This window comes from Mustela erminea, chromosome 3 (genome assembly GCF_009829155.1).
Source record: "Mustela erminea isolate mMusErm1 chromosome 3, mMusErm1.Pri, whole genome shotgun sequence".
Classification (NCBI taxonomy): domain Eukaryota; kingdom Metazoa; phylum Chordata; class Mammalia; order Carnivora; family Mustelidae; genus Mustela; species Mustela erminea.
In genome coordinates this window covers 104,144,823-104,162,703 of record NC_045616.1, presented here as the reverse complement: position 1 = coordinate 104,162,703, position 17,881 = coordinate 104,144,823, and the positions used below count along the sequence as shown (strand labels likewise).

Here is a 17,881-nt window from a genome sequence, read left to right as displayed (position 1 = left end):
CAGGAGAGGTGAGTCAGAGTTTTCCAGTTTTGCTGGTCTCAGCCATTGACTTAGCAGAGGCACATGCTTCTTACTGTTGCTGAGGATGTTTGAGAGCTTCTCCTTGGGTGTACATGGGACTACCTTTTAGCTGACCCTGAGTACATTAAAAGTGACCCAGAGCTTTTCTTCAAGCTAACATCTCCAGTGCTCCTTGGAGCTATTACAGTGGGACCAAGCTAAGCAAGTCAACAACTTAAAAAAACAAAAAGAGAATAGGTAGTTTCTAAGCTGAAAGATAGATGTATGGGGCTTATTATTATTATTTCCCTCTTTTATATATTTTCAAAATTCTATAATCATATTTCCTTAAGTAGTTTAATACCCAAGAAACTGGTATTAACAATCCAAATGTGTTATCCTCGTTAAATTTATTTTCCTTTCATACAGTATTAAGCATGATTCTTATATGTGTTCTTTCAGAATATGTCTTCTATTTATAGTATATACCAAGAATGAAGCAACATAATGTGTGGGACATGTTACAAAGAACAACAAATCATTTACACCCCTTCCCCCCCAAAATGTACAGCTGTGCAGGTTAGGGAGAGCAATTTATAAAATTGCCGTTGTATACTAAACATAGAGCATATGTGGATTCCTTCTTTGCTCTTTAAGTGCTGCCAATTTTCAGGAACAATACTTCTTTTGACCCTTAAGTTCTTTAACAGGCTCTATAAAAGGTACCCCACGTATCTTCCCATTCTTCAGAGGACGATCGAGCGGTGGTATGGTGAGCCAACATGTACCACTCCCATCTTAAAACTTATGGCAGAACTGATGCAAAATAGGTAAGAAGTGCACTGGGGGAGGGGGAAAAAAATCACTGTTTGACGGCATCTCCAGAGGTCAGATTTTCCTGCCTGGTATGTGTATATTCGCTTAGCAAGAACTCAGGAACCAGAAGTTTTCAAATAATCAGTGAAAGCCATAGAATCAGAGCCCCAAGGTCGAGACCTCTTGGGGGGAAAAACGTAGTACACTTAGGTGTATGAGATGGAAGACTACAGCCACCATTATTTAAAACAGTCAAAGACACAGATGGAGGTAGGGCAGCTATTTTAACTCTTTCACTGCTTAACTGCAGTTCCGTGGACTCTTGAAGCAGGAAAGAAGTTTAGAGGTCTCTGAGTTGAGCTGCTTCTTTATGAAGAAGGAGCCTGAGACCCAGAGCAGTTCATGGACTCATAGTTCATCTCAGGAGCCCCCGGGATTGTCCCTGCTTTGACTCCTAAGTTATCCTTCTTCCTCTTTGCCAGTGTGCACCTGTGTGGATGATTTATGTGCTCAACCTTCTCATTTAAGTAGTGATGACAGTAAACAAGGGTGCATATCTGTTTGAATTCGTGTTTTCATTTGAGAGTCCGGAGGTAAATACCCAATAGTGGGAACTGCTGGGTCATCTGGTAGTTCTAGTTTTAATTTTTTGAGCACCCTCCGTACCACTTTCCACAGTGGCTACACCGTTTTGCCTTCCACCAACAGTGCCCAGGGGTTCCTCTTTCTCCACATTCTCACCATTGCTTGTTATTTCTTGTCTTTTTGACTCTAGCCATTGTAACAGGTGTAAGGTGTAATCTCGTAGTGGTTCTGAAACTAATATGACACTATATGTTAATTACACTTTAAAATTTTTAAGACTGAAACAAATGGCAGCTACAACACGTCCTTTTTTGGCAACTACAACATGTCTTAGAAATTGCCTAAAAACATAAATATTTTTTAAAAAATTGCCCAGTTGACCTTATAATTGCACAGACGAGCAGAGATTCAAATACTCTGTGTATAAATATTAACAAAGATGTAGCTAAAAGAGAAAAACTGCAGAAAGCTAACTGGTTTTACCTCTTTAAAATATGTCATTGTGAATATGGCTTTGCACCAAATTACCTGTCACTTAGCCATCCTGTTTCATCAGTTCCTCTTTGTAAACTGCATGTTGGAAGGGAACTAGCCAGACAGAGAAGGACTATGGACTGCAGCTGTAATTCAGCTCTTGTGCTGGGCTTTTCCCAGTAATAATTTAAAATCTATTAAACAAGAGGTAGGAAAAGACCTGGCAAATAAAGAAATGTGAGTATAAATCTTTTTGAGGCTGTTTTTTTTTTAAACTATTCTCATATTCTTATATGTATCTTAGATACTAAAGGAAGGGTACCTATGTATTTCATATTAGAAATTTGTTTTTGATTATGATGTTTTCAACCAGATAATTGATATTATATATTGCAGCTATAACATTTAATACTAAATGAAAAAATCATTGCAGTATATATTTCATACCTGCCGTAGGCAAATGATTCATATCTATCTTCCATAATTGTTATATAATAAGTTCCTAGTGAAAATCCGTAATCTCAGAAAATATGTTATCTTGTCTATATTTCTCCAGAATCCAATATGTATGTTCATTTTCTTTAGTCAGTAATTATATGCCAACTATCAAAAGATCACAGTATTTCTAATCAGTTATCATTGTACCTTATACTAAAGCATTTTGAAAAAGCATGGGGAAGCAACAATTCATCATTCCTGGCAAAAGGACTTTAGCAAGTATCTTTGCTTTTTTGGCATTTCTTTGCTAAGACCTGCTTTCATATGTTTTGCTAGTCCTTTAAAAATATATAACACTACTTTTTGAAAGCACAGAGACCAGGCATATCAGAACCAACTAAAGACAAATTGATGTTAAAAAAAAGTATGATGTCAGGATGGCCTATCAGTCCTTTATCCTGTTCATACTGTTCTGTACCCATCGGAAACCAGGGAAGTAGAATTGTTCTCATTTAGAACTTGGGACTTCTCTTTCTTTGAGCTATGTGCCATGGAAACTATAGTCTGAATGGGATTTAATGTATTTGAAATATGCCTAAAGTATCAGATGATTCATTATGCATATGAGTAGTATTAAAAGTACACAGGCCTTCTGTCACTTTAGAATTTGTTTTAAAAATATGGATGGAGCACTACAGGAGGTTACAAATGCAAACCTCTAGCCAGGTATTTATATAAACTTACATACACACCCCTGTATTTCTTTATTACTCTCTGTCAACCGCTTTGCATGAAAAGAAAAAAGAGGAGGAGGTCTGCCATATAGGATGTCAAGATAATAGTTTTGATAGATAAAAGTGAATTCTTTGAATCAGCAAATGAATGAAATTAACTCTTCTTAATTGTCCTAATGTCTTTATAGTGAGAAATCAGCATACATATTTTATCAACACTTGTTTAATGGAGTGGCATTTTTTTAAAAGGGTAATTGTAGGGGCACCTGGATGGCTTAGTCAGTTAAGCGTCTGACTCTTGGTTTCTGTTCAGGTCTTGATCTGGTGAGTTGTGAGATGGAGCCCCACCCTGGGCTCTGTGCTCAATGGAGAGTCTGCTTGAGATTCTCGCCCTCTGCCCCTCTCCCCACTCACACTCATGTGTGCAGGCACACGGTCTCCCTCCCAAAAATAAAAAATAAATAAATCTTTTTTTTTAAAAGGGATAGTTGTACTCTGCTACTTCTAATCAATGGAAACGCTAAGCACTTTCCATCTACATTTGGTTTCTTTACATACAGAGTCTGATTTTTTTGCTGTATTTCTTAGATCCCAGCGTTTGAATTTTGATGTATCATCTCCTAATGGAATTCTTCTCTTCAGAGAAGCTAGTAAAATGATTTGCACTTATGGTGAGTATCTTTTTTCCATATTTGTCTCAGCAATATAACTTTATCTCTTTGGAGAAAAGAAAGATGTTAGTTATTTTGTTCTTTTGAACCTTCCTATCTGTATGAATTTGTGAAGTGGGTAATAGCAGTGCGGAAAGCCAGGTATAGCTATCATATTGGCATCAAAAGTAAGTAAGCAGCACGCCTTTGATTACAAATCATGCCTGACCAACTTGATGAATCTCTTGGATAAAATTGCAGTGTCAGTAAGCAAAGGGAATACACTAGATAGAGTATTGAAAAGGTATAGATATTCAAAATTGCCGAATTTGCTATTGTGAATCAAGGAACGCTTAGGCTAGTATGTCACCAACACTGAATTTTGGAAAGATATCCTCCTGAAGAGCAGTAAATATTTTATGACAGGGAATTTAGGGACACTGCACCCTTAGAATCAGAGTTCTCTATTAAAACTAGTCCTGTTCAGTTATTGTCCAAAAAATTCAGTTAGCAGTTAGACTTGAGCCTTAGGACTACCATAAGCCCTAATTCTTGCCAATTCTGACAGCTTCATCAAGGAAATCCTCAACTCTGAGATCTTTTTGGAAACTGGGAATTGGGGGAGGCTGGATAAGAATCCTCTGTTCTAGTTTGCCCCCACGCTGGCTGGATGCGGCCTACAGGCTGGGCTCCATGCGGTGCTCTTCTTGAGAGATGGTTCCCTGGGTCCTCTCCTCTTAGTCTGTGTTTCCTTTTTTGGCTGTTGGTTCTTTTTTTTCCAAATCAGTAGCCAACTCTGAGTATACTTGGTCTCAAAAATTACCTGTAATTCTTTTTTTTTTTTTTTTTTTTGAGCACCTTGAAACATTTTACAAAATTTGTAAAGCCTCTTTAAATGTGTGTGAGTGTGAGTGTGTGCACACATATGCATAGGAACAACCACTAAAAGTATATCACAGAGGAAAAGCCTGTTTTGGTTTGGTTTGGTTTGGTTTGGTTTGATTTTAAAAAAAAGAAAAACAAAAAGTGTTTTCACTTCAATTCAAAACCCACTCTGGATAATCATCTAAATGCATTATACACCTTTGTTAAAAATGCTTGGTCTTAACTGTGCATTTGATTTTTAGAGTTTGAGACAAGTGTATGAAAACTACATAAAGCACCTATTTAAGGCAGTAACCTTGCACTCTCCTATATTCATCTGTACCAGCAACTACATTGTCACAATTTGAAAATAGACACTTTAGAATCAAATAAAATAGAAATGCTTTGCCTCCTAAAGGTAAAAACAAACCTCTTCTCGAATATTCTCAATGCAGTTCACTGTATTTCCAGTGTATATCTAACTCCTTTCATTGTTTTACGTTTCTGGACATTTTCCAAAGCAGTATCTTAGAAAAAGCATAGTTTTGGGGATACCTGTGTGGCTTAGTTGGCTAAGCATCCAACTCTTGATGTCAGCTCAGATCTTGATCTCAGAGTTGTGAATTCAGGGCCCCCACTGGGCTCCACACTGGGTATGGGACTACTAAAAAAGAAAAGAAAAGAAAAGGCACAGTTTTTGGAAATTAAAAGCTCTGAGTCCCAATCATAGTACCAACCCTTATTAACTCCATGTCCCTCATTCAAGACACCATACTTCTTTGTTCCTAATTTTCTCATACACAAAATTAGGAATAATGACTACCTCCTGACCTGCCCATCTATTTAGAAGAGGTGGTTAAATGAGCTATTCCGGGTAAAGGGCTTGGCACAGGGTGTGACATGGAATAGCGTTTGGTGAACATGCATTTCCTTGGTCCAAAGCCTTTCTCTTACATTCACAGAACCAGCTTGCTTTGGACAGGGCCCCACTGACCACATCACTTTTTGGTTCTGCTCCTCCTGGGACCACACTGTCCTGCTTCCTTCTGCCTATAATAAGTGCTTAGCTTCTATTTCCTTGCTTTTAAAAAGGAAATAATACTTCTTATTAGGGAAAAATATATGTATAAGAATTGCTTAGTAGTTGATAGAGCTTTAACTCTAGAAATATCAGATTTCTGTTATGAATCACAATTGTATCTTCTTTTTCTGGATCCGGTTTCTTTCACTGAGTGTAATTTTTCCTTTGGGGCTTATTCACTATTGCAGTAGAACTGATAAGAGCAGTGACTTTCTCATCCAGTGTTACTGGACCTCTAGGACAGAATGTATGTCCAGCAAGTGACACCAGAAACAATCTCAGAACAATGCCAAATCTATAGGCTTCAAAAGCTACCCAGTCTTCCGTCCCATTGTCCGATGTAGGCAAAAGCATTGTAGCAAAAGCTGAGAAACTTGACTGTGTGAGGATTACATTGGAGGAAGAAGAGGAGCAGACAGAAGGAGAGAGAGGAAGAGTGAAAAGAAGAGAAAGGAGGTAAAATAGAAAAGAGAAAAAAGCATTCTTGAAAAGGAAAGCCAATATGCTTTTTTTTTTTTTACCCTAAAGAAAAACTAGGGGATTAAAGCAAGGCTCTGCACCTTGGCTTGGACTCATAATAATGGTAGCTTTTATTTTTTAATCAGCTCTTAACATGCCTGCTCCTACGCTAGACCATTTATCATTCATTAGCCTACTGAGTCCTCAAAGTGGGTATTATTTTCTGCCACTCAGTACTCATTTGGCCTTGGCCAAGTTGCTTAGCCTTTCTTGCTTCGGTCTCCTATTAGATGGAGAAAAGAATACCTGCTTCATATGGTGGGCATGAGGATTCAGTCCAGTAGAGCATGGCGAGCTCTTAGACCAGTTAGCTTCTGGGATGACTGTGAGGAAGAAACTGAAGCTCGCATAGTTAGCAAGCAGTTGAATTTGAATTTCATTCAGAGTCTGAATAACTGTAAATGATAGTCCTATCGGGCTCCATAGTCCTTAGTGCTACCTAGGAGCTGCCACAGCAAGTTCGTGCCTTGGATATTTCCGAGGAAGCACAATTCTTTAAAGGATGGTGATTTCTATCCTAAAGCTTAAGGGAAACCAAAGGCTCAGTGGAAAAATGTCTTCTGCCCTCCACTGATTCCCATGCTGGCCACCATCAGCCAAGCTGATTTGATCTCTCTTCACCCCCTTAATGTTTTATTACTCATGCTTTTACCTCTGAGACTGTAATGTGCTCAAGGAGGGAGATCATGTGGTCCCCATCCAGGAGGCTAGAAGATGAGGGAGAGTGTGACTGGGAGAGCACAGAAGAGCAGCTTTATTTATTTCTTTGGTAAGCCAAGTGGAAGGGAGGGGAAACCTGTGGAGAAAAGAGGCCAGAACATTCTGTGATCCCTTCTGTCCCCATCTTGACTGGGTTTCTTCTCTGCTCACGTCTCATGGGCAGTGTTTGGGCAGTCAGTGGTTGGGGTGGTGCAGAGCCAGGAGACTCTTTTTCATTTAAGCACCTGATTTGTTGCATATTTTGTGGAATACCTGTACCTTTCCTGCTCCGTGAGACTGGCAGAAAAATAATACTTTTGATATGCTGTTTTATTTATCTGCATTCTGTCATGATATACTTTGATGTAAGTTTTTAATTTTGCTTCAGCTCTCAGCTGTTCTCGCCGTTACAGCTCAGGGTCAGCAATGAGGTTAGCCACAGTAGCACAAAACAATTTCCTGTTTGTACTGCCCAGGTAACATTTGGATGAGGATTAAATTTTACCACATTTTCTACTAGCCCAAGCCTATTATTTCTAATGAGTTTTAAATTGCTTCAAGAACATGTATTTCAAAACTTAGTGCTGTGATCCATTCAGCCTGAGCAACTTAATAAAAGAAATTTCTTTCTTAAATTTTTGGTTAAAATGTTGCATGCAGTGTAATAAATGTTATTACTTTGGAAACCTACTTCTGAGTTTTAAGAACTGGATGTTTTTTATGCTCAATTTCCATTTGTCTAATCTTTTCTTCCCTTAGCCTCTGGGTACTGGTATCTTTAGTGACATCTATTGGTTGAAGAGTGCACAGAAGGGAGAAATAAGGATTATTCTCATAAGACTAGCCAAAATGGAACTGCTTTTATTTCTTCCTTAGATACCTGATTTAAGAAAGCTCAGTGTGTGAAAATCCAAACTTTAAAAATGGATGGAACAGTTACGATTACTCACTACATATAAGAATTTACATCAGGGTTCTTTAAAGCAGTATATATGCCCCGGGTGCATTTAAGGTATGACTTAATCGTATGCTTAAATTGGATTTGAAAAGCAATGTACAAGCCACTGTTATTTATTGTGACCTAGAAAACAGACCAGTGGTTTTCCAGCTGGGATTTGCAGAGCCCAAGAGATCTCTGAAAGTACCATGGAGGCTCTCCAAATAGCAGGGAAGAAGGCACTCTCTCGCCACCTTGACCAGAACCACCCGCTATGTAGTTGCACTAGGGTTTGTTTGTAGAAAGGATCGTCTTTTGAAAAGGTGATACATATTTTTTTTTTAAAGAGCTTGGAAACTACTGCCGTGTACAATTAGAAGCATTGTAAGAATAAAGGATTATGATTGTATATTTATGTTTGAATGACTACAAAAAGATGGTTGAAGAATGCATTGGTCTTGAAATAACTAGAGACTTCATAAAATGTCACCAGGAAATAATAGTTCTGGAAAACAAACTGTCCAGGAACACGCACGTGGCCATAGATCCTATCTGAAACTTGCTTGGAGTGACAGAGTGACAAGAAAATAGTAGAGAGTAGGACAGTAAAGCTCATGAAAGTCTTCTGAAGGCAGTGGAATGATCAACCCCTTGAGGATCCCAGCACCAGGATCAGGTGGCTTACAAAAGCAAGACCTCAAGGAACACGATCCACGCCAGATCCACACATGCTGGATGTAGCTCCCCTTTGCACACAAGCAGGAAGTACTGAGTAAGCTGTCAGATAAGTGAAGGTGATCTCCAGACACGTGTATACTGTTTAGTGGATTCTTTCATCCAGGCAGCTAGCATTTATTGAGCATTTACTATGTGTCTGTGAAAGTTACAAGGGATAGGAAAAGAAATAAGACACACAGAAAAAGAATCTTACTGATTCTTCCCTTGATGACGCTGAGTCCAGCAGGGTATTCAGTCAAGTAAATGAAGACTTAAGGCTGCTTTATGCTCACGTTTATGCTTGAGAAGCGTAAGAAGAAGTTTCTAACTCAAACTGAGGTGTCAAACAAGGAAGTAGCTTTTGAAGGAATAGGATAAGGCCCAGAAGTTTGAAGATGTATTTCCAGCAGATGGTAGCTTTTACAAAATTCTATGAATATAATATATTAGCGTGGTATTAGCAAACAGCAGAATTTCAAAATTGCTATAGTGAATAGAAAGTGAAAATTCTGATGATCTCATCATTCAGAGGGAAGCATGATTAACAGTTTAGTGTGTGTTTTCTATACTTTTTTTATGTGTGTGTATATAGATATATTTTTCCAAAAGTGATATTATAATACACTTGCTATATGTAATTTGCCTTTTTTTACTTTTATCATGGCCATATTAATATATATAAATTTTTCCATATTAATATATAAATATTCCATATCAGTATATACATTATATATATTCCATATTAATATATATAAATTTACCATATCTTTTTTTTAAGTTTTTTTAAGTTTATTTATTTAAGTGATTTCTACACCAATGTGGGCTCAAACTCACAACCCCAAGATTAAGAGTCACACATTGCCCTGACTGAGCCAGCCAGGTGTCCTTACCGTAGCTTCTTAAATAGCTGTAAAATATTACATTTTATGGTCATACTATAGTTTGTTTATTCCCCTTTTATAAATGTAACTTTTTATAAACATGTAATTTTTCACTACTGGACTCTTTGTGTCAGTAAGCAACTTTGTACATTTAGCTCTGTGAGCTTCATTCATTCAGCAGATATACCCTCGGAACAGCAGGCACTGTTCCGGACTTTTCGGATACATTCGTGAGCAAAGCAGTAAAAGACATTATTTAGTATGTTAGAAGGTAGTAAGTGCAATGGAGAAAAGGAAGAAAGAAAGAAAGGAGAAGGAATATTAGAAGTACCAGGGATTAGAAAACATGTTACAGTAAATTAAGTAAAGTGCCAGAGATAAGCCTCATTGAGAAGATGAAAGTGTAGAAGAGGAGATTTTGCATTTTTTAATGGAAATCCTCTGAATCTAGATCTTGAAACTTGTCTAGAAGGGCACTTCTGAATGCTGGAATCTAATCCCAAAAAACCAAAGCAACAACAAAAATGGTTTCTCAGAAAAGGACAGAGAATATAAAAAAGAAAAACCCAAACAATGTAAGCTAATAATGAGGAAAATATTTCTAATAAGCTGAATTCTGTGTATCAGGAGTCCTCTGTGCTTCTCAGTTTTTTCCCCCTCATTATTTAGTGAGATTTCTTTTCCTGCCACACCTGTACCAAGTTAGAGCAAAAGCAATTCCATGGCACGTGTGCCCCCAACTCTTGCCCAGGATGGCCTTTGGCTAGATCATCTGTTCACTTCACAGTGTTTTTTCCCTGAGGCCTAGGGCAGCCTCTGCACCCACCCTAACCCCCACCCTCGCCCTAGACCTAATGGTAAGAATGCAACAGTACCTCATTCCCCTGCATGCAGTTATGGCCTTATAGTCAGTGAGAAACAATTAGAGATTTTCCTTTTGATTCTAAACTCTGGAAGTCTTTATTTCATTAAGGAAAGGATCATTTTCTTTTGTGCTGGGACAGAGGTACCAAAGTGTCAACTGTCACTGGCTTTGGTGGCAGGCAGGCCAACCCTGCCTTCACTGCCAGCTGTCCGTTGATATCATGGAGATCTCCCTTCCAGAAACTTCCATCTCCAAGGAAGGAAGGAGGTGGGACTGGCCAGGCATGGGGTGCAACAGGGAAGCAAGGAGGACTGTCACACCCCTAAAGGAACTTCAAAACCAAACTTCGGCCCTGTTACTTTTGTTTACAGTAATGTGAATCTGACTGCGAGATTTTAAGCTATATGAGGGCAGGGCATCCAATTTCAATTAAGTATTGTTGAATAATAACACATATTGAACAGAGCTGAATTATAGTGAATAAGTAACTTGGCCGAGCCTTCTCTTCCATGATCCTTCATCACCACCGCAGAATGCCGAGGCCCTTGAGCACAGTGAGATGCAGTTTCCTATTTCGAAAGTATTACTCATTCTACTTTGCCAAAATCATGATGGTAACCATCATACTAATTAATTTATTTAATTAAAATAAATTAACACAGATGTGTCTGAAACAGCCCAAAGGCAAGCTATGTATATGAAGTTGCAACTTTAGCACAGAAATAAAAGTTGCGATTCTAAATAAGTAATCCTTAATGAAGGTTATCCAACACTTTAAGATCAAAATTTCTCTCCTGTCACAGTTCTAGGTCTGCCTCTTCCATCTTTTGCTGCAGAATATAAGACCTTTAATTCTCCTATAAGGACATCAGCATAAAAAGGCCCCAAAAGGTGACCTGATTTTCTCCCTTTGACCCTGGCCTTTATAGCAAACCAAATGTGTAGACCATGCATACCCCCAAACTACCCTAGCTCTTGTCATCACACGTAAGCAGTGCTTTTCTTTTAAGGGGAAAGAGAGGGTGAGGGTATGCCTACCTTGGTTTGTACTGAATTTGAGGCAAAGGTAGAATAGCAGTGGTTGAGAACTTTCTTCTTCAACACCTTGCTTTCTCAGACCTCCATACCCATGTGTTTGATCTACCTGGTGCACACTCCTCCCCCTCCAAGTCTTCCTGGAAAACTGTGTTTGACCCTTGAGAAATAACCTGTGCTGTGAAGCCTTTCCCCACTGCCCTCCTGCCCAAAGTCGATCTCTTCTTCTGTTCTCCTAACATTTTAGCACAGCTCTCTGTGTTTGTCAGATTGTATGGGATTCTTGATTTATAGATCTTTTTCCCTCACCAGACTGAACTTCCTCAGAGTACAGATTTTATTTCATTCATTTATTTACCCTAGCATCTCACAAGTAGCAGCTGTTAAGTAAATGCGGTCATATTGAGTTGAATCTTTACAGAACTTACTATAGATCTCTAAGGTAAGTTAGGTTGAGGTCATGAGAGAGGGTACGGAATTTGTATGGAGGAAATCCCAAGATCTGTCTGAGCCTTCTAGTCTAAAGGTGTTGGTCAGGTATTGTCATTTACATGTTTAAGTTATAAGCAAAGCCTTGTGGGCTCATAGGGATGTACAGAAGAAAACCTGCCCACAGAGATGTTTCAGCAAGGCATAACAAGGGGAGGAAATTTTGCCATGAGCCAGATCTGTGTTTCATGGTCCACCAGAAGTATTGGTCCTTCTTTTTTTTTTTTTTTTTTAAGATTTTATTTATTTTTTTGACAGAGAGAGAGAGCACAAGCAGGGGGAGAGTCAGAGGGAGAGGGAGAAGCAGGTTTCCCACAAAGTGGGGGAAGCCCGATATGGGACTCGATCCCAGGACTCCAGGATCATGACCTAATCCGAAGGCAGTGGCTTAACCAACTGAGCCACCCAGGCGTCCCTAATATTGGTCCTTCTTAACCAATTAGTACACATGTGGTTTCTGTAATAGACACATCAGTCAGGGCCCAAACAGGGAGAAACAAGCACTGTGACATTTACAGAATAGGGAATTTATTTCATGAATTAGATGTTGGGGGAAGATGGGAAAATAGGTTAAAAGGGAGAATTGAAAGTTCAGGAGAAAAATCACTCACCGGCCTTCCTGAAACAATGGCATGGATAGACAAGTTGGAGCTCACAGGAAGTCCCACACTAGAAGCTGCTGGTGTGGGACCATGAAAGGATGTGGGGTGAGAGGGAACTGGTGTAGCATAGCTGTCAGTGGAAGACTGTTGCCTCTGCACAGCTGCCATTCTGGAAGTTTGCTGCGAAGTAGTTGGTGGTGGTCTTGGAATCATTCATCAGCAAGGCTGTAGTTCTAGTTACAGAGGACAGAAGAACAAGGACAAAGTGAAACCCAGTGGCATTTCTACCATTTTTTCTCACTGTTACAGTGACCTTCAAAAAACTTGGCTGCTACATCACTGGGACCTTTCAGATCTCACATGATTTCTCTTTTGCCCAATTCTAGTCCACAACCATACAAGGAAATGGGTTCTGGGAAATATAATTCTTATGTAGCCCGATTGATACAGTACCACACCACAACAATATACCTCTAAATATTCTGAGTTGAATTTAGTTTCAATTTTAAAAGCAGTACTCACATAAATAGGAAAAAACAGAGGTAAGAAACATGTATGACTTTATAGTTTTTTGGACAACGTTCTTGGATATTGCCTAGAAACATGTTTACCTAGCACACATTTCAAGAACAGAAATTATTGGTTATAAATACTAACTACTATAAAAAAAAATCTTAAGGTGATTATATAAGCATTTCTTTGTCTTCTGATGGTCAACACAGAATTTATGTACAGTTTTTAAACAATCATCTCTTGAGAGCTTCCAAAAAATCATGTAAGGAAAAAAGGAAGTAACATTTGTTATGCACTGTGCAAAGAACTTATGTGTCTTATTTCATCTAATTCATATACCGAAACTGTGAGGCTCCTAAAAGTGAAATAACTCAAGATCAGATTCATGTAAAATTGTTGAAAATTCATCCCAGAGTTTAGAGTAACTTATAGCTCAGTCTAGGCTGCCTTTTTCTCTTGACTTAGTTGGTTATTTACTCCTATTTCTTAACATCTTATTGAAGAAGAGATAACATATAAAAGTATATAAAGTGAGCTAATCTTAATGAATGAACTCAATCAATTTTTATGTATTCTTATAATAATCATATAATAATCAGCTATTATATCTATGTATTCATATACTCTATGTATTCATATAATAATCTATGTATTCATATAATAATGATATAATAATCGCCATCCAGATAAAAATACAAAACTTTTCCAATACCCTTGATTGATTTTCCTTAGGACATTTGTACTTCTCAGGTAAACTGCCTTATATATTGATATTTTTCACCACGTGGATGGTGTAATTCTTCGAACAATGATAGGAGGAAGTGAACCTTAGCAGTAAAATGAAAATGTTAAATAATGTGCCTTATAACTGCTTTGAATTACATCTCCTTATATCACTTTCTCTTTCTGCTTTTACCCTAAAACAGGTAATCAGATCCTGTCCCTTGGGAGCCTCTCAAAAGATCAGATTTATCCAATGAAACTCAAGGGCATCTCCATCTGCTATTCAGCTCTCAAATCTGCCTTGTGTGGAAATTATGTCAGCTTTGGCGTCTTCAAGTTGTATGGGGACAACCATTTTGACAATGTACTCCAGGCCTTTGTCAAAATGCTGCTGTCAGTGTCCCACAGCGACTTGCTGGTAAGCAGTAGTGCGTCATGGGAGTCTTTGTGTGAAATGTGAAGTAACACCACCACGGGCTTGAAGTGGTTGTAATGAGGCCGGGGGAGTTAGAATAGCACCAGAACATTTTATGTTTTAGGACAGCCTCTTGATTTAACGTACAGAATTTGAACGACCATAGTGGTTCTATGTACATAATAAAATGTACAGTTTTCGGGAACTGCAGCTACCATGTCTGTCAGATGGGTCATCCAGAGTGCCCCAGGTTCAACAGCCAGAGAAAAATGTAATTAGCAGTTTCAATGAATTTCTTACAACTATGCTAATAATTCAAAGAAGGTCTGTTTCCTGGAGAAGAAATGGAGGATTGGCTACAGAATCTTTTCCTTCCTTCTTCCTTCCTCCTCCTCCTCCGTCTGCTTCCCCTACTCTTTGGCCTTCCTTTCTGTGAAAATTCTGGTATGGCAGAAAGAGTGCTGAACTCAGAGTTAAGCATACGGGCGCATAGTCTCTACTCTGCCACTCACTAGTCATTTACCTTGAATAAATCACCTTCTCTATTTCTCCAGGCTTTAATTTCCTCACCTTTAAAATTAGTAAATTAAACAAAGTGATCTCTAGGTCCCTTTTCAACTCTACCATCTAGTTTCTATGATTTATGTCAGTGGTTTTCAAACTTTGAGGCCCATCAGAATCACCTCGGGTGCTTGTTGGAAATTTAAATTTCCAGGCTCCTCCACTGAGCTGTGTCATTATCAGACTTTTTTTAAACATCCCTGCCTGGTTACACAAAAGCTAATATATGCCCAATGTGGTTCCACTAATTACTTCCGTAACAGCCAAATTCGTGCTCAGGCTTAGTTCAGGCTTTTCCACCTGCTCCCTACCAAGGTTATAAGTAAGATCTAGGGGGCATTTGTTAAGTCAGCCCATATAAGAAATGCTCCTTGACAGGAATGGATGAATGGACTAGCAGAACCCTTTTCCACTGTTCTAAGCTAGTCTTAGAACCACATCTCAAGCCAGAGTGGTTTAGCCTCAGTAGTTGAATGGGATGCTCAATGAAGGCTACCCATACGACAGAAATTACAAAGTAGAAACTTGATTGAGATCAGGTGTGGGTTCTCATCGACAGGACTCTTCAATATCCAGAAAAACTGACTGTAGCTCCAGGAATTGCGCTAATCTTTTTTTTCTAACAGGCAAGCAAATCTCTAACTAATAATTCTCAAAATTAAGGGTGCATAGGACTCCCTTAACGTGCATGTTTAAAATGCTTGTCTTAAGACCTCATTCCAGAGCATTTCCTGAGTGAGCCTGGAGTGGGGATCGGGAAACTGCATTTTTAATAAGCATCCCGTGTGATCTTATGGAAGTGGTCTTAATCCCACTTTAATAAATATTGCTCTGGCTTATTTCTCTTATGAGTGTTATGCTTCCTTGATATTGGTTTGAGTTCCATTTAAAGTTTTCCAGGTATCTTTCTCATGCACTTAACTTTTGTCTATAGTATATGGCAAATATTAAGCCATTGGCCAAATCATAATTTAGTTTGGTGGGTTGGCATTTGTAAGTAAAACAGACTATGTTATCATATCCTATTATAACAGCAAATACCTTCATTTAAAAAAAAGTCGGGGGTGGCCTGGGTGGCTCAGTGGGTTAAAGCCTCTGCCTTTGGCTCGGGTCATGATCCCAGGATCCTGGGATGGAGGCCTGCATCTGGCTCTTGCTCAGCAGGGAGCCTGCTTCCCTTCCTCTCTCTCTGCCTACTTGGGATCTCTGTCAAATAAATAAATAAAATCTTTAAAAAAAAAAAAAAAGGCTGCATAGCCACTATTAGGTACTGTTCAGTGTTACAATATCCCCATCCAGAAAAATAATTCAGTCTTCTAAATTCCATACTACAGAGATTTTATTTGGATTTAAGTGTTAGCCATGTAAGGTGAAATTGAGAGTACTTACTGTGCTATAGCTTCAAATTAGGATTTCTAGAGATCAAGAGATTCCTTTTAGAACCCATTTAAATACTGAATTGTGAATTCTGATGTCATTTGTTCAGTTTATTTATTTTATATATTTGTGTTTAGGTAAGTTTACAATTTCCAATATTATAAATGGCAGTTTCCACTAGACCTTAACATGTCTTTTGCCTTCCTGTGGCTTGACAGTTGTCTCTGTGTTGTAGCAATATCGGAAACTGAGCCAGTCTTACTATCCACTCCTGGAATGTCTTACCCAGGACCACATGAGCTTCATCACCAACTTGGAGCCTCCTGTACTCCTGTATGTTCTCACATCGATCTCAGAGGGACTCACTACTCTTGGTAAGTATCACAGAGAATATACTTCCCAGAGGAAAAATTTGATTGTGTTCTCTTAATGTATATACTTGGTGAGATGGTCATCCTTAAAAGGGGAAAAGATTGTGTACCCAAACTGAAACATTATTTTATAATTATTACTTGCTAGCGAGAGACTGCCCTTTTTTCACATTTTGATGTAGTGCTTATTTCTTAATCAGCTTAATTAAGGTATAATTAAGGTTTAATTTACACATAATAAAACTCATTGATTTTAAGTGAGCAGTTCAGTGACTACTGACAGATGTATGTACAGTCATAAACTACCACAACCAAGATATAGAACATTTTCTTCACCACAAAAAGCTCCCTTGTGCCCTTCTGATCAATCCCTTCCCCCCAGCCTCAGCCCCAGAGAACCACCATCTACTTTCTTTCACTATAGTTTGCATTTTCCAGATTTTTGTCTAAGTTGAAACACGGGATGTATAAATCTTTGTGTCTGGCTTCTTTGATATAGCATAATGCCTTTGAGATTCGTCCATGTAGTTTTACGAATCAGTTTACTTCTTTCTATTGCTGAGTGTTATCCCATTATACGGATTATCACAATTTATTTATATATTCACCAAGTGATAGCTATTTGGGTTTTTCCATTGTTTGGTTATTTTGTACAATGCTACTATGAACATTCGTGTACAAATCTTTCTGTGGACAAATACTGTGGACAAATACCTAGGAATGGGATTTCTGAGTTGTATGCCAAGTGTATTTTTAACATTATTTTTTAGAAAAAGAAAACTACAACACTGTTTTCCAAAGTGACTGGACCATTTTGCTCTCCCCAGCAACGTATAAGGGCTCTAGTTTCCCTGTATCCTCCCTAACACTTGGCTATTATCAATCTTCTTAAGTCTTAGCCATCTTAGTGGGTGTGAAGAATCTCATTGTAGTTTTAATATTTATTTCACTACTGAATAATGATTTGAACATCTTTTCATGCTTGTGTGCCATTCATGTATCTTTTTATTGGAAGTCTAATTTTTTTTTAGGAAGTCTAAGTTTTTTCTTTTTCTTCTATAGTTCATGTCTTTTGGGTCCAAGCGTAAGAAATCTTTGCTTAACCCAAGGCCAGAAAGGTTGTTCCTATGTTTTCTTCCACAGGTTTTATAGTTTTTTATTCTTATGCTTAGGTCCATGATCCATTTCAGTTAAACTTTTTGTATATAGTATTATGTATGAGATAAAAGCTGTTTTTTAACATAAGGTCATTCAGTTGTTCTAGGATCTTTTGTTGAAAAATATCCTTTCTATGTTGAATTACTTTGTGCCCATTCTATACTGTTCTGATTTTTAATTTTTGTCCTAACATTTTGGTAAGTCTTAAGATCATATAGCATTAAACTCATATAGCATAGCCCTCTAGTTTTGTTTTCTTCTTTTAAAATTATCTTGACTATTCTGGGTCCTTTGTCTTTTTATGTAAGTTTTAGAGTCAGGTTGTCAGTTTCTCATGTTAGAGAAAAAAAAACGAATAAGGGAATTTTGGTGGGGAT

The 17,881-nt window shown here is 38.2% G+C and overlaps 1 protein-coding gene across 7 annotated transcripts in view; it reads left to right on the top strand.

Moving 5' to 3' along the window:
- RANBP17 (RAN binding protein 17) overlaps positions 1 to 17,881 on the top strand; it is a 314,133-nt gene that overhangs the window by 259,217 nt on the left and 37,035 nt on the right. For 5 of the 7 annotated variants that reach the window (XR_004284119.1, XM_032337027.1, XM_032337025.1 and 2 more), the window contains 4 exons: positions 711 to 830; positions 3,636 to 3,718; positions 13,826 to 14,040; positions 16,211 to 16,349. Coding sequence is in view for 6 of the 7 variants with exons in the window: in XM_032337027.1 (XP_032192918.1) it covers positions 711 to 830; positions 3,636 to 3,718; positions 13,826 to 14,040; positions 16,211 to 16,349 (557 nt within the window). In the remaining variant the exon portion in view is untranslated. The remainder of the gene's footprint in view (positions 1 to 710; positions 831 to 3,635; positions 3,719 to 13,825; positions 14,041 to 16,210; positions 16,350 to 17,881) is intronic. The other 2 variants (XM_032337024.1, XM_032337022.1) reach the window with 1 other exon arrangement.